A 15,797-nucleotide genomic window follows, 5' to 3' on the forward strand; every position below is an offset into this window, starting at 1 on the left:
GGAATCATAGAATCATAGAGTTGGAATAGACCACAAGGACCATCAAGTCCAACCCCCTGCCAAGCAGGAAACACCATCAGAGCACTCCTGACATATGGTTGTCCAGCCTCTGCTTAAAGACCTCCAAAGAAGGAGACTCCACCACACTCCTTGGCATGGGGTCACGAAGAGTCGGACACGACTAAACGACTAAACAACAACAACAGTTAAAGCTACGGTTTCCCCAGTAGTGATGTATGGAAGTGAGAGCTGGACCATAAAGAAGGCTGATCGCCAAAGAATGGATGCTTTTGAATTCTGGTGCTGGAGGAGACTCTTGAGAGTCCCATGGACTGCAAGAAGATCAAACGTATCCATTCTTAGTCAGACACGACTAAACAACAACAAGGCAGCTGCCTTAAACTGAGTCAGACAGCTGAGCCATCTAGTTCAGCACTGACCGGCAGCCTCCCTCCAAGGTTTCAAAGAGCACTGAGTGCTGCTAGCTCTAGGACTTGTGCTACTGGGAAGGGTTGCTGGGAGCACTAAGCCTGAACGCCGGAGCAGTCCTTGTTTCCTTGAATACAGAGTTAACTTCGCTGACACCGTGTGATTTATGGTTGACCTGGTTCCTGACACCAAATCACCTTTCCATTTCCATCCCATTGAGAGCAGCGGCTGTCCGTATCTCTTCCCTCTCTATTGTATCAAATGCCCTATAGGATCACAACGGCTTGGCCAATGACAGGAGCACCCCAAGGAGAAATTGCCAGAAATGGCACGACTTGGAGGAGGAGAACTTCAAAGGGCCGGGGTTGCCGTGGCAGCTGTCTCTCCCGCAATTTCCATGGCAACGAGGTGGAAAGGGGCGGAGGTGCTGGGCTGGCTGAGTCGCCGCTGGGGAGCAAGTCCAGGCTCCCTGCTTGGAAAAGGTTGGGCAGCAGCAGGGATCGTTCAGCGGGCCTTTGCAACCGGAGTACCAGCCATGGCGGCCCTCAAGGTTAGAGACAAGTTGCCCAGTGTGGAGGTGGAAAGGGTGACCCTGGCAACAAGGCGAATGTGGCGAGCCTCTTCACAGGCAAGAAGGGTATCTTGTTTGGGGTGCCTGGTGCGTTCACTTCAGGTTGTTCAAAAACCCACCTCCCAGGCTACGCGGAGAAGGCAGGACAGCTGAAGGGCAAAGGAGTGGAGGTCATCGCCTGCTTGTCTGTCAATGACGTCTTCATCACGAGCGAGTGGGGAAAGGCTCACAAAGCCGAGAGAAAGGTCCGGATGTTGGCTGCTCCCACAGAAGCATTTGGGAAGGCCACAAACCTGTTGCTGGACAAAGAGCCACTCCGGGACCTTTTGGGGACCCAACGATCCAAACGGTTCTCTTTGGTGGTCCAAGATGGTGTGCTGAAGACCCTCAACATAGAAGAGGATGGCACAGGCCTCACCTGCAGTTTGGCCAGCAACATCCTATCTCAGCTCTGAGACCTGGGACACCGCGGCTGTTAGCTGTCTCCTAAACCCTGACACAGGTGGGGCTGTGGGTTAAACCACAGAGCCTAGGACTTGCCGATCAGAAGGTCGGCAGTTCGAATCCCTGTGACGGGATGAGCTCCCGTTGCTCGGTCACTGTTCCTGCCAACCTAGCTGTTCGAAAGCACGTCACATGCAAGTAGATATATAGGTACTGCTCTGGCGGGAAGGTAAACTGCGTTTCCGTGCACAGCTCTGGTTCACCAGAAGTGGCTTAGTCATGCTGGCCACATGACCTGGAAGCTGTACACCGGCTCCCTCGGCCAATAAAGCGAGATGAGCGCTGCAACCCCAGAGTCGGCCACAACTGGACCTAATGGTCAGGGGTCCCTTTACCTTTACTAAACCCTGACAGCGAGAGACACACAAAACCACCCACCCTCACCTGGTTCTTACTATGCAGAAGGGATGGTGGGCTGATTTATTTTCCCCTCACAGCTTCTAAGATTTAGCCTTTAAAGAGTAGGGATATGTATGTAGCTGCTTTGAATCCCTTCTCTGTCTTGACTCCGTTATCTTGGACATTATTGCCTGAAATAAAAATTATACTTGGGGGGGGGGGGGAGAGAGAAATTGCCAGAAATGCAGACGCCACAAACCATCGCCTCACCTGTTTGGAAGGCTCCGAGTTCCGGTTGACTTCTTCGTAGGCCCCCACGTTCTCCCAGGTAGCGATGAAGGTGTGGCGCGGGGCAAACCCGTCCGCGCTGGGGAATCCAGCCCGGATTAGCTGGGCGGCCCGATCCGTCACCTCCCTGGAGTCGTCCAGGCGGTAATAGATTTTGCCCCTCCCGCCGCTGGTGTCGATGTCCGACAGGAAAGGAGCAACCGCGGGGAAGTCCGTGGGGAAATCGTCGTCCACATACTGGGTCTCTCTAGGGAAGTCCTGGGTTGAAATGATCCCGTTGGTCCCAACCTATCAGGGAGCCAGGTCAAAGAAAAATGGGTAAAGTAATCAAATATCAAACGCAGTGGAAGACTAACGGTTTCTACAGTTCTCCTCATAAATTTTTATTTAGTTTTACAAATTAAAAGTGACATTCAGAATGTCACTCCAATTTTTAAAAAATATCCCATGCACTCCTAGTTCTTGTTACATTATAACGGTAAAGGGACCCCTGACCATTAGGTCCAGTCACGGACAACTCTGGGGTTGCGGCACTCATCTCGCTTTATAGGCCGAGGGAGCTTCCGGGTCATGTGGCCAGCATGACTAAGCCGCTTCTGGCGAACCAGAGCAGCGCACGGAAACACCGTTTACCTTCCCGCCAGAGTGGTACCTATTTATCTACTTGCACTTTGACGTGCTTTCGAACTGCTAGGTTGGCAGGAGCAGGGACTGAGCAACGGGAGCTCACCCCGTTGCGGGGATTCGAACCGCCAACCTTCTGATCAGCAAGTCCTAGGCTCTGTGGTTTAACCCACAGCGCCACCCACATCCCTGTTACATTATAAGTGTTATTTAAATCCTGCTTAGGAGCTCCACTGTTTACAGTGGTCTCCAAGGTAAGTTATAAATTCCCCCCATTCTTTATTGAAATTCTGTTCTTCCTGGTTTCTGATTTCCCCAGTCATTTTTGCCATCTCCACATAGTCCATCAGTTTGATCTTCCATTCCTCATTCCTTCCTTCCATCTCTGGGCTAACGGTTTGTACAGCTCTGGTTTCCTCACCTCAAAAGGATATGGTAGAGTTGGAAAAGGTTCAGAAAATGGCAACCAAAATGGTGGAGGGGACAGAGCAACTGCCCTATGAGGAATGGTTGCAGCATTTAGGACTTTTCCGTTTAAAGAAAAGGCAAGGAAGGAGCAACATGATAGAATTTTACAAACTTATGCATGGCGTGGAGAGAATGGAGAGCGAGAAAGCTTCCCTCCCTCTCTCCTGTGGACATCCAATGAATGTTGGAAGATTTGGGGCAGAGAAAAGATAGTCTTTACACAGCACAGAGGAACTCCCTGCCACATGAGGCAGTGATGAACCCCGACCTTTAGATGGCTTAAAAGAGGATTGGGCAAATTTATGCATTAAGTGAATCACAGGCATCTAATTGCTTACTCGTGGCTGGATGGACAAATGTAAGAAAGATTTAGGTCCCAGTTGCTGGAGAGATAGTCAGGGAAATTGGCCTGTGGAATAAGATCAGTTGGTGTCACCACTGGGGAAAGTTTGGGGTGGGACAGCCTTCTCAGTGGCGACTCCCAGATTCTGAGCTCCTTCCCTTGGGAAATGCTGCTGTCCTCCTCGTTACAGTCATACCTCGGGTTACAGATGCTTCAGGTTGCGTTTTTTTGGGGTTGCGGACCGTCAAAACCCAGAAGTACTGGAACGGGTTACTTCCAGGTTTTGTCGGTCACGCATACACAGAAGCGCTAAATTGTACTTTGCACATGCACAGAAGTGCCGAATCACAACCCGTGTTTGCGCAGATGCGCCGCTGTGGGTTGCGGACGCTGCGGGTTGCAAACGTGCATCTTGCACGGATCACGTTCACAACCCGAGTGTCCACTCTACTCCCTTTTATGCACCAGTCATGGGCTTATTTTATTCACCTGAGCCTTAGCATCCCCGGGACCCAACAGTTGCAAATGTTAGATTGCAGTTTTTAATGCAATTGTGAAATATTTTTGCGACAGAGATTTTACTGCATGATAAACTGCCTTGAGCTCCCAGATGGGAGGAGGGGTAGGTACAGAAATAAAATAATACGTCCGTATAGTGCTTAAAAACTCCACTTGCAAGCAGCCCATAAAAATAATAAGAGCATTCTTCAGGAATCCTTAAAACAACCCTGCAAGGAAAATTCCCCAGATTAAGTGGGAGGCAGCTAGGAAAGTGGAGGTTTGCTCAAGACTGCCTGGTGACTTTACAACCGTGGATAAGAATGGAGCCTGGGAACTTCTAGGCTCAACAATAACAACCTTACTCACAAGGAAACTGTGTGTCTGCTTCTGCCACAGGAGGCTCCGGGCAGGCTGCTGCCTTTCAGCCTCAGTTTCTCATCCATAAAATGGGAGCAGCACCAACTCACTATCAAGGTTAAGAAAACACATCTGCAGATGAAAAGCTGTTGATTTTATTTCCTTTTAGTTATTAAAATCTAGCAGGTTTTCGTTTGCATTTTTTTTTTCTATTTTTCAACTAAGTAGATGTGGAGAGATGTGGCAGAATTCAACCGTTAGCCTTCAATCGGTGGATCGGGACCAGCTGCCAGCTCAAAGCTGGACCCAAAGTGGGTCACCACAGCAGCGCAACCGCCCTACATTTACACAGGGTTGTGCTTGCAGCAGAGCATCAAAATTAATTGACCCACGTTTGCTATGTCTGTCTGTTTCAATGCAGCTACTCTGAGCAGGGGGAGCATTGTATACCCCCAACTGCATTGGGGGAGGGTCTCAAGACAGGTCCTCGGTTTGCAAAGGCCAAAGGGCCACCCAGCTAAATGGATGTGTCATCACTGGAGAGGATTTGGCGACAGAGATTCTGCAGCGTGTGTCGAGGGACGGAGCGCCGGCTTGGAAAAAGATATTCGGAAAGGGACACACAGAGTTCTTATTGAGTGCCCAGGAATGTCCTGGGCAAACAGATGCCCGGCCAAGGACCCCTCCCTCCCTCTGGCATCTGGCACAGCTCTGGGCTGGCTCAGCAGGGTGGTGGTGCCATGGGGGGGGGGTGAATCCTCGGCTTCTCTAGGGCTGGCACCATCCTCCAACCAGGAGCCTGACACCAGCCTTTGCCAAGCTGGTGCCCTCCAGATGTTGGTGGATGGCAACTCCCATCCACCCCGGACAGCACATCTGGGAGGGCACAAGAAAGCCCCGTCAGCCCCCCAACATCTGGAGGGCACAGACAACACCCAAACACCCTGCCCACCAAAATCCGGAGGCTACAGCCCCATCCAACATCTGGAGGGCCCCTCGCTGGCCCCATCCAAAACACCTGGAGGGCACAACCCCCATCAGCCCCGCCCAACATCCGCAGGGCGCATCCATCCCCGTCCCGTCCAGCAAAATCTGCGGGGCACCCGCTTGGCGAAGGCTGCCCTAGACGAATGCCATGCTCGTCTCCCCCCAAGTCCTCCGATCTCTCTCTCTCTCTATGGGGCGTCGGACTTACATAGACCTGGCTGAATCGGGTCTCGTAGTACAGGAGCGGGCTGGGCAGCTGCACAGGAGCCGAGGTCTCGTCGTCGCCGTCGGGCAGCTGCCGGTCGCCGCGCGGGGGCCCGAAGGGGAAGAGCTGCGCTCGGGGCAGGGCAGCCCCCCAACCCGGCAGCTGCAGGAGGAGGAGGAGGAAGAGCCCGGGCAGCGCGGCTTCCCCCAGCATGGCCCTCGCAATGGACTTGCTCCGGGAGGAGGAGGAGGAGGAAGGGGAAGCGGGCGGGGCGGGCGCAGCTCCGGAGCGGGAGGCGCGAAGCCCACGGCCGCCCCCTCGAGTCCCGGCAGCTGGCCCAGGGCAGGGCGGGGCCGGAGGCGCCTCTCCCGCCTCTCCATTGGCTGCCCGGAGCCCGGGCAGCGGCCAATCAAGCCCTCCTGGACTGGAGAGGATGCCAGTAACCCCCACACACTCCACCCCCCCGACGGCAACATCTGGAGCTCGTTAGAGGTTCGGCGGGCGCAGCTGCTGCAGCGCCGCTGGCTGCCCGCCCCGTCGGGGATGCGGCCTTGGTGCCCGGCGCGCATCGGAACAGCTGGATCCCGCTGCTTGGGCGCAGGCACGTCGCGCAGAGGGGCGCAGTGGACCAGGAGGAGAGCCTGGCTGCCTAATCAGGCCATAGTCCATCTGGTCCGGTATCCTCTTCGCACGGGGGGCCAGCCAGACGCCCCAAGGGGAGAATCATAAGTGGTACCCCGGAACTTTCTCCCCTCCTGTGGTTCAAACTGAAATTCCTTTCTTCTTAAGCTCACTGGCAATATTGTCAGTGGAGATAAAATACATCAAACATCAAAAAACGAAGATCATGCCCATCACCTCCTGGCGAATAGAAGGGGGAGAAATGGAGGCAGTGAGAGATTTTACTTTCTTGGGCTCCATGATCACTGCAGATGGTGACAGCAGTCATGAAATTAAGAGACGCCTGCTTCTTGGGAGAAAAGCAATGACAAACCTAGACAGCATCTTAAAAAGCAGAGACATCACCTTGCCAACAAAGGTCCGTATAGTAAAAGCCATGGTTTTCCCAGTAGTGATGTGTGGAAGTGAGAGCTGGACCATAAAGAAGGCTGATTGCAGAAGAATCAATGCTTTTGAATTATGGCGCTGGAGGAGACTCTTGAGAGTCCCATGGACTGCAAGAAGATCAAACGCATCCATTCTGAAGGAAATCAGCCCTGAGTGCTCACTGGAAGGACAGATCCTGAAGCTGACGCTCCAAGACTTTGGCCACCTCCTGAGAAGAGAAGACTCCCTGGAAAAGACCCTGATGTTGGGAAAGATGGAGGGCACAAGGAGAAGGGGACGACAGAGGACGAGATGGTTGGACAGTATTCTCAAAGCTACCAGCATGAGTTTGACCCAACTGCAGGAGGCAGTGGAAGACAGGAGGGCCTGGCGTGCTCTGGTCCAGGGGAAGAGTCGGACACGACTGACTAAACGACTAAACAACATCCTCTCTCCCTTCAGTTTCCTCCTTAACAAGCTGCACCAGGCAACCAGAAACGTCATAGCAATTTCACCCCATAAAGCTTCTTTCTTCTGTGTACATTATGGAGCTGGGAAGATTGTGTCAGCCCCCAACTCAGTCAGCCTCTGGCTTTTCAACAGTTGTTGATCAGAGCTTATTACATCAGGTTGTGGGTGGTAGCGCAGGGGAGGAGGAGATAATCTCTTGCAGCTACTTTTAATGTTCCAGCCCCAACCAACATCTTTGGCCGTACTCCTTCAGCCTTCAGTATTTGACCGTGTACCACATACCCTATTTTTTGCTCTATGAGACTCACTTTTTCCCTCCTAAAAAGCAAGGGGAAATGTGTGTGCGTCTTATGGAGCGAATGCAGGCTGCGCAGCTATCCCAGAAGCCAGAACAGCAAGAGGGATTGCTGCTTTCACTGCGCAGCGATCCCTCTTGCTGTTCTGGCTTCTGAGATTCAGAATATTTTTTTTCTTGTTTTCCTCCTCCAAAAACTAGGTGCGTCTTGTGGTCTGGTGCGTCTTATAGAGCGAAAAATACGGTACCTCTTTCCCCCCTTTCTTCTTTATTGTAGTCCTTTCATTTTTATCAGCTTTGTCTTCTAGAGTACGTAGATTCTTTTTTTAAATATATCTTTATTAATTTAAAATAAATACATTTATGAGAAAACAGACGTACATACAAGTAAACAAACATACAGTCAAACAAACAAACCACCACACTACAAGATACAAGAAGATTAATATGATTATAATCATATATACTCCTGATACTGAACACATTTATAAAACTTATAGAGAAGAAATTTAAAACTGACTTCCAATTAATCTCACTGCACTTTATCTATCCATTACTTGATACCGCACAGTTACATATTTCTTATATAATTTCTTTTTACCTTCCTACGAACTTATATTTATACAATACAGGGATCAGTTTAATTCTGCCAAGATGTTTCCTTTTATTCCATTGTTTTCTAAAGATTCTTTAAAGATTCCCCAATCCTTATAGACTTTTTCTTTTTGGTTGTTTTTGTTTTAGAGTACGTAGATTCTTTACCAGTGAGGTTACATCTGCTTCAAGACCTGAAATGTGTCTAATATCAGTCTTCACAGTGGCAATCTTTACAGAGACGTTATTAGTTATTGACCATATACCCTTTCTTGAAAGTAAACAGACAGTAATAAAGAGTAGTACCTCTGAGCATATACAGAGTGCATTCCTTCATCCCTGTGCAATTAAGAGCCTGCTTTGACCCACAAAGGCCTCTGCTATTGTACTACGAACCTTACTGTGTGCTTGTGAAACACGGACCACGTATAAACGCCATCTCCTTGAAAGATTCCATCAATGGTGTCTCTGAAAAATTTTACACATCACTTGGGAAGACAGGTGAACTAATGCCAGTGTACTGGAAGAAGCAAGGATCACCAGTGTTGAAGCAATGATTCTTCAACATCAACTTCGTTGGACTGGTCATGTTGTTCGGATGCCTGATGATCGTCTTCCAATGCAACTACTCTATTCCGAACTTAAAAATGGAAAGTGTAATTCTGTTGGTCAATCAAAGAGGTTCAAAGACTCTCTCAAGGCAAATCTTTAAAAATGTAGTATAAACACTGGCAGCTGGGAAACACTGGCCTGCGAGTGCTCCAGTTGGAGAACAGCCTTTACCAAAGGTGTCATGGGCTTTGAAGACACTCAAACTCAGGACGCAAGGGAGAAACATGCTAAGAGGAAGGCACATTTGGCAAATCCACACCATAGAATCATAGAATAGAATCATAGAGTTGGAAGAGACCACAAGGGCCATCGAGTCCAACCCCCTGCCAAGCAGGAAACACCATCAGAGCACTCCTGACATATGGTTGTCAAGCCTCTGCTTAAAGACCTCCAAAGAAGGAGACTCCACCACACTCCTTGGCAGCAAATTCCACTGGCGAACAGCTCTTACTGTCAGGAAGTTCTTCCTAATGTTTAGGTGGAATCTTCTTTCTTGTAGTTTGGATCCATTGCTCCGTGTCCGCTTCTCTGGAGCAGCAGAAAACAACCTTTCTCCCTCCTCTATGTGACATCCTTTTATATATTTGAACATGGCTATCATATCACCCCTTAACCTCCTCTTCTCCAGGCTAAACATGCCCAGCTCCCTTAGCTGTTCCTCATAAGGCATCGTTTCCAGGCCTTTGACCATTTTTGTTGCCCACCGTGATCAACTCCTGCCTGGAAACCTATGTCCCCACTGTGGAAGGGCGTGTGGAATGGATCAAACTCTTTGCAAGAAGTAAACTGATGGGAAAAGGAATTGCAAAGTGTTGGCTCGCACCTGCTTTGACACAACAACATGTAACCTCTCTGTAGACAATTCAGAATCATTGCTCAATAGACAGTTCCTCCTGAAGCACCCCATTATAGCGAAACCTTTAAGCCAGTGGTTCTAATGCAAAGCTCAGGTGGAAGAGCAAAGCTAAAGTGCCACCTGAGATTCCAAGATAAACTGCTCCTGACTTTGGACGTTCCATTGAATTACTGTGGGCTTGTTTACAGAATGAATATGTGCTTCGCACTGCGCTCCTCACAAGATTTCTTCAAAAGGAAGCAAATTAAGTCGTGCCTGGGGAAACACATGCAGATTTTTGTAAACTGCAGAGTTTGTACTGAGTGCAAGACTGCAGTCTTCTTTGATATGGAATTCAGCTTTTTATCATATTTTTTTTTTTTTTGGATTTAGTAAAATGCAGGCCTGTGTCTCTCCCCTCTGCCTGTGCCTCTGGCCTTTGCACCCTAAAAGAATTAATTAAACACTGCACTCAAGTTAAAGGAAGAGGAAATGTTCCATTTCTCCCCAGGGCATTGCAAATGCATGTCAAATGACTGAACAACGGTTCCTTTTCTTCTTCTTCTTTGTAATTATAAAAGGATGTTCTTTGTGTCACTGGGAAACAGCTGGGAATAGTCTGGGGTTCAGTGTAACTGGACGCAGGACCACGTCAAGGAACATATTACAAGTGACAGAAAAACACAGCAGCTTTCTGGAACTCAAAGGGGAGACGACACAAAAGCTTGGAACCAAAGGCACTGCCTTATAGACCAAGGGAGTGTATGGGTTCATCTAGCTTAATATTGTCTACTCTGACCGGCAGCTGCCCTCCAGGGTTTCAGGCAGGTGAGATTACCAGTCTCACCTGGAGATGCTAAGGATTGAATGTGGTGCCTTCTGCATGCCAAGCAGATGTTCCGTTATTGAGCTATGACCCTTCATATAAAAGGGGGGGGTGGCAATAGGAGGGATGCCTGAGGGGGATATAGTTTGGGCAAAGAACTGGCCTGATCCAGACTCATACAGTTGGTCCACCTTCCTCAGTATTTTATCTGTTGCTGTTTAGTCGTTTAGTCATGTCCGACTCTTCATGACCCCATGGACCAGAGCACGATCCAATAAAAATAAATAAATAAATAAAAATATATGACTAGCTAAAAAAAAAAAGTGGGGGGCAAAACCTCTGCACTTTTATATTTTTTTCTGTCCTGAATCTTCCTCATAGAAAAGTCACTCCATCCCATTGATCATTTTTGTGACCCTTTCCAGAAGCTTTTCCAACTCCAGTCAGGTGGGCAGCATATAAATAATAAAACTATTATTACCGTATTATTATTATTATTATTATTATTATTATTATTATTATTACCCTTCAACATTTCTCCACTGAAAATACAGATGTCCCCTCCAACAGTTTTCCGCTGTAAATAGGGACGTCTTACCATACCCTCCCATGAAAAGAAGGACGTCCTAAGGAAAAGGGGGACATTTCGGGATCAAATCAGAAACCGGGACGGCTTCTGTAAATCCAGGACAGTCCCTGGAAAATAGGGACACTTAGAGGGTCTGAAACTACAGCTCCCATGATTCTTTGCGGCAAGCCATAAGATGTTTCGAGTGGCATCACGGTACTTTAAATATACAGTGGACGCTCGGATTGCGAACGTGATCCGTGTGGGATGCACGTTCGCAACCCACAGCATTCGCAACTGCCAGTGGTGCATCTGCAGGTTGCAATTTGGCGCTTCTGCGCATGCTCAAAGTGTGATTTAGCACTTCTGCACATGCGCAACCACTGAAACCCGGAAATAACCCATTCTGGTACTTCCGGGTTTCGGCGGGTCCACAACCCAAAAAAACGCAACCTGAAGCGTCTGTAACCTGAGGTATGACTGTATGGCGCCATTGTGGCCAAAGTAAGCCCACATCCAGGGTCCCCAGAGATCCCCTCAAACTTGAGATCTCATAAGCTCAGAAAATCGGAAACTTCAGAACTTCAGTGGAGCTGACACCAGAGTTGTTTTGCCCATGCTGTGGCCATTGTTGTTTGTTAACAGGAGAACTGGGACTCTTTCAGCGCTGAGTCCTTATCACTGTTGTGACAGGGTCCAGGCTACAGGCCGTCCTGCTCACCCTGGAAATACAGTGGTACCCCGCAAGACAAATGCCTTGGAAGACAAAAAACCCGCTAGACGAAAGGGTTTTTCGTTTTCTGAGGTGCTTCGCAAGACGGATTTACCTAAGGGCTTGCTTCGCTAGACGAAACAGCCCTGCCTCTCCTGTCATGGCGACGGTCACTGCACGCTCGCTTCCCCGCTCCTCCGGCTCCCTCCCACCTTCCGGCCGAGCTTCCGACCTTCCGGCTGCCTCGCGCCGCTGCCCACTGCCCTCGCGCGCTCCCCTCAGGAGCCGTTGCCGCCCGCAGCCAGCGCTGCAGCTGGAGTCGCGCTCCTGAGCCCCGCCGCCCTCCAGCAGCCGCGTCGCGCGGTGGCCACAAGGTGCGGGTGAGTCCAAGGACCGGCTGCGGCAGCTGCCCTGCTTCTCCCCACCCCTCCCCGCCGTGGTGCTTCGCAAGACGAAAAAACTCGCAGAACGAATTAATTTCGTCTTGCGAGGCACCACTGTATGTTTCCTGCTCCACAATGCCCAAGACTATCGGTCCCTGATGTTGTAAACAAAAATCTGCCCTTTTCCCTTATGGGGTATCCAAGAGCCCATACAGAGTCCTTACGTAGGTTTCCTATTGGTAGGAGAAAATAACAGAGGCCTACCAGTGAATATTGAGAAGCAAAGCAGCTAGTAAGTTCGATCTTTATTTATCTGTTGCAACAGGGTGTTCCCCTCACACGCAGGAAAGGAGGAGGAACCCAGAACAATGGTGCGCAAGGCCTTATAAAGACATTTGAAATTCCCTGTCCTGTAGATCAAGACCACCCCCAGAAACATCACACATACATCACAGAAGGGGTGTAACCTAAGACCACCCCCCAGATACATCATACCTACAACACAGAAAAGGCGGTCTTAAAACAGAAATTTGAATGTTGTTTTTCTCCTGTCCTTGTTTATCTCCTGTCTGGCAGGTTACTTGATTGGATTGCCTGGGGAGCCTGGCCAGCCTTTTTGTAATGATAAATACTTAGTTCCTGGGCCAGGTCACAGGCTCACACCCTATTCAAATGCAGACATACCCTTAAGACAGGATTTGTGAAGGAAAAGACAATGGGGAGGCTTTTCCATTTCCGTTTGACCTTGCAGAGAAAACATTTGGTCAGTTTGGGAATCAAAAATGGTTCCAGGTCGGTCTTCCTGTGCTGATCTATGTACGTGCTTGGTTGGTACCCTTATGAACATTACCATTTATCTAAGACCTCAAAATTCCTATCGCACTGATCTGCAGTGACGTCAGCCAGGGAGGAGGAAAGCAAGGAATGGCCATGAATTCCTGGCCGGTTCTGCTGCAGAGGCGTCTCTGTGTGCCTTTTGACCACCAGCCATCATCACCAGGAATCGAGGAAGCTGCAGAAATCCTTGGGGGTTTCAAAGGTGGTCTCGGAAGGCCTTGCACGAGATGTTTGCATGGTGTGTTTAGTGTCTCCCTCCTGTTCTCCTCTCCACTTTAGTAATCTCTTGGCTTATAAACGCGCTCCTTACAGCTGCTCAGTCGTCCGGCTGCGCCAAAGACCATCTCTCCCCTTGTTTATCTTCCCAGCGTCCTCGTAATTCTTTGGGAATAAGCAAAGGCCGCGAAGCCAGCCTTGAGCAGAAGCAGATTCATTCTTCCCCTGCCCCAAGCACTTGGATATTTGGGGGGGAGGGGGTGCAGCAACGGAACGGCACTTTTCCCCCTGGCGCTGTTGGGTCAGCCCTCACTTTGTAGCAGGAAACCCACCCACCCCCATCATTCAGTTTGTACAAACTTCACACACACTCACACACTACATACGCTACACTTCTGTTATAAATTCATAGAAAATCAACCATACATCAGATTTGCACTGTTCCACTTTTATTTTACTCCATGAAGGAAAGACTGCAAAATGGGGAAGGTTTGATACAGGCTAGCCATAATCCCTTCACCATACCAGCACATCCACCGGAGCCCTGCCCAGTTGCTATGCCAACCCTGATGGTCCTAGACAGAAGACCATCAAGGTCACAAAGGACTTGCATATGGGAGTGGATTCAACATGGACTGGAACAAAGGACAATGATCAGCTCTTCCCTCAGGGGGCAGGAAACTGCAACTACCTTTTGTCTTCAGAAAATGAGTCATGGGAGGTGGGAAAGAGGGGAACCAGCCAGGTGACAGGACACTCAGGTTACCACCACAACTCCTCCCTCAACCCCTCCTTTCTGTAATGTATGCATGATGTTTCTGGGGGTGGGCTTGACCTAGAGGAGGGGAATTTCAAAAGTTTTTATAAGGTCTTGCACACCATTTTTCTGTGTCTTTCCTCTCTCCTGCAAGTGAGGGGAACACCCTGTTGCAACAGTTCAATAAAGGCCAAGCCTACAGGCTGCTGTTTTGCTCCAAGTTGTCCTGGTTGGTGTCTTTGTTTTTGTCCAAGGGAGCCCTCAGATTTTTCCGGTAACAACTTAAATATAAGTGCATCCACCGCACAGAACACCAGTTACCCGAATACCTACAAACTACCTTGTGGAGGACTTGTGTGAGGGAAAACTTAATAATTTGGAGCCTCATGCAGGATTCGACCAAGTAAACAAGAGAGATTTTATTAAACATAGGAAGTTTATAGCACGAAGTGGGTAAAACGTAGGATACTTCAGATGATAATGTTATTTCACTTCAGTTCTTTCTCAGTTGTTGCACAGCTGTTGCCGCTTAATGCTTTGGTTCTTAAACAAGGTGGTGTTTTCTGACAGTTGCTACCAGAAAAATCCGAGGGCTCCCTTGGACAAAAAGTAAAGACACCAACCAGAGTAAATTGGAGCAAATCAGCAGCCTGTAGGCTTGGCTTTTATTGAACTGCTGCAACAGGGTGTTCCCCTCACTCACATGAGAGAGGAAAGACCCAGAAAATGGTAGCAAGACCTTATAAAAACTTTTGAAACTCCCATCCTCTAGGTCAAGCCCACCCCCAGAAACATCATGCATACATTACAGAAAGGAGGGGTTGAGGGAGGAGTTGTGGTGGTAACCTGAGTGTCCTGTCACCTGGCTGGTTCCCTTCTACCCCTCCCCATGAGTCATTTTCTGAAGACAAAAGGTAGTCGCAGTTTCCTGCCCCCTGAGGGAAGATCTGATCATTGTCCTTTGTTCCAGTCTGTGCTGAATCCACTCTCATATGCAAGTTCTTTGTGATCTTGATTGTCTTCTGTCTGGGATCATCAGGGTTGGCATAGCAACTGGGCAGGGCTCCTGTGAATGTGCTGGTATGGTGAAGGGATTATGGCGCCCTGTATCAAACCTTCCCCATTTTGTAGTCTTTCCTTCATGGAGTAAAATAAAAGTGGAACAGTGCAAATCCGATGTATGGTTGATTTTCTATGAATTTATAACAGAAGTGTAGCATATGTAGTGTGTGAGTGTGAGTGTGTGTGAAGTTTGTACAAACTGAATGATGGGGGGGAGGGTTTCCTGGTACACAGGTAAACACCCCTTTGACAACCCTACTCCTCGGGTACTCCAAGTAACAGACGCAAGGGATCTCCACACCCCTCTAAACTGGTTTGGGAATCTTCTCTTTTTGTAGAAGAATCTCTCCTCTCTTGACTGGAATGAGACCTAAGTAGACTATATCTTTCCAGCTTCTACTTCTCCTGGCTCAGCCTCCCAGTTAATTCCTCACCTATTACCCTTACAGGACACCACACACTGTCCTTCACACTAAGCTCAGAGACTCCTTTCTCTAGCTTGTGATATATTCCTCAGAGTGGATGTTTCTGGGCGGGAGTTGATCACGGTGTGGATTTGCCAAGCATGCCTTCCTCTTAGCACGTTTCTCCCTCGCATCCTGAGTTTGAGTGTCTTCAAAACCCTGAAGATACAAATGGATGTCACACAGAGGAGGGAGAAAGGTTGTTTTCTGCTGCTCCAGAGAAGCGGACACGGAGCAATGGATCCAAACTACAAGAAAGAAGATTCCACCTAAACATTAGGAAGAACTTCCTGACAGTAAGAGCTGTTCGACAGTGGAATTTGCTGCCAAGGAGTGTGGTGGAGTCTCCTTCTTTGGAGGTCTTTAAGCAGAGGCTGGACAACCATATGTCAGGAGTGCTCTGATGGTGTTTCCTGCTTGGCAGGGGGTTGGACTCGATGGCCCTTGTGGTCTCTTCCAACTCTATGATTCTATGATTCTAAGATGTGTGCATGCACATGAA

General features: G+C 49.0%; 1 protein-coding gene, 1 long non-coding RNA gene and 1 pseudogene across 3 annotated transcripts in view; 2 read left to right on the forward strand and 1 right to left on the reverse strand.

Moving 5' to 3' along the window:
* The window catches only part of NID2 (nidogen 2), an 88,123-nt gene extending 82,183 nt beyond the window's left edge, over positions 1-5,940 (reverse strand). The window contains exons 1-2 of the mRNA XM_083433698.1: positions 5,620-5,940; positions 2,114-2,419 (exon numbers count right to left, since the gene is read on the reverse strand). Coding sequence (XP_083289824.1) covers positions 2,114-2,419; positions 5,620-5,829 — 516 coding nt within the window. The 5' untranslated portion in view covers positions 5,830-5,940. The remainder of the gene's footprint in view (positions 1-2,113; positions 2,420-5,619) is intronic.
* The window catches only part of LOC310677739, a 304,619-nt gene that overhangs the window by 143,011 nt on the left and 145,811 nt on the right, over positions 1-15,797 (forward strand). The window lies entirely within an intron of this gene.
* On the forward strand, positions 764-1,494 carry LOC310677385 (peroxiredoxin-5, mitochondrial-like; annotated as a pseudogene). The gene has a single exon. The product of its transcript is annotated as a peroxiredoxin-5, mitochondrial-like (transcript).

This window comes from Podarcis tiliguerta (genome assembly GCF_965153285.1).
Source record: "Podarcis tiliguerta genome assembly, chromosome: 1".
Classification (NCBI taxonomy): domain Eukaryota; kingdom Metazoa; phylum Chordata; class Lepidosauria; order Squamata; family Lacertidae; genus Podarcis; species Podarcis tiliguerta.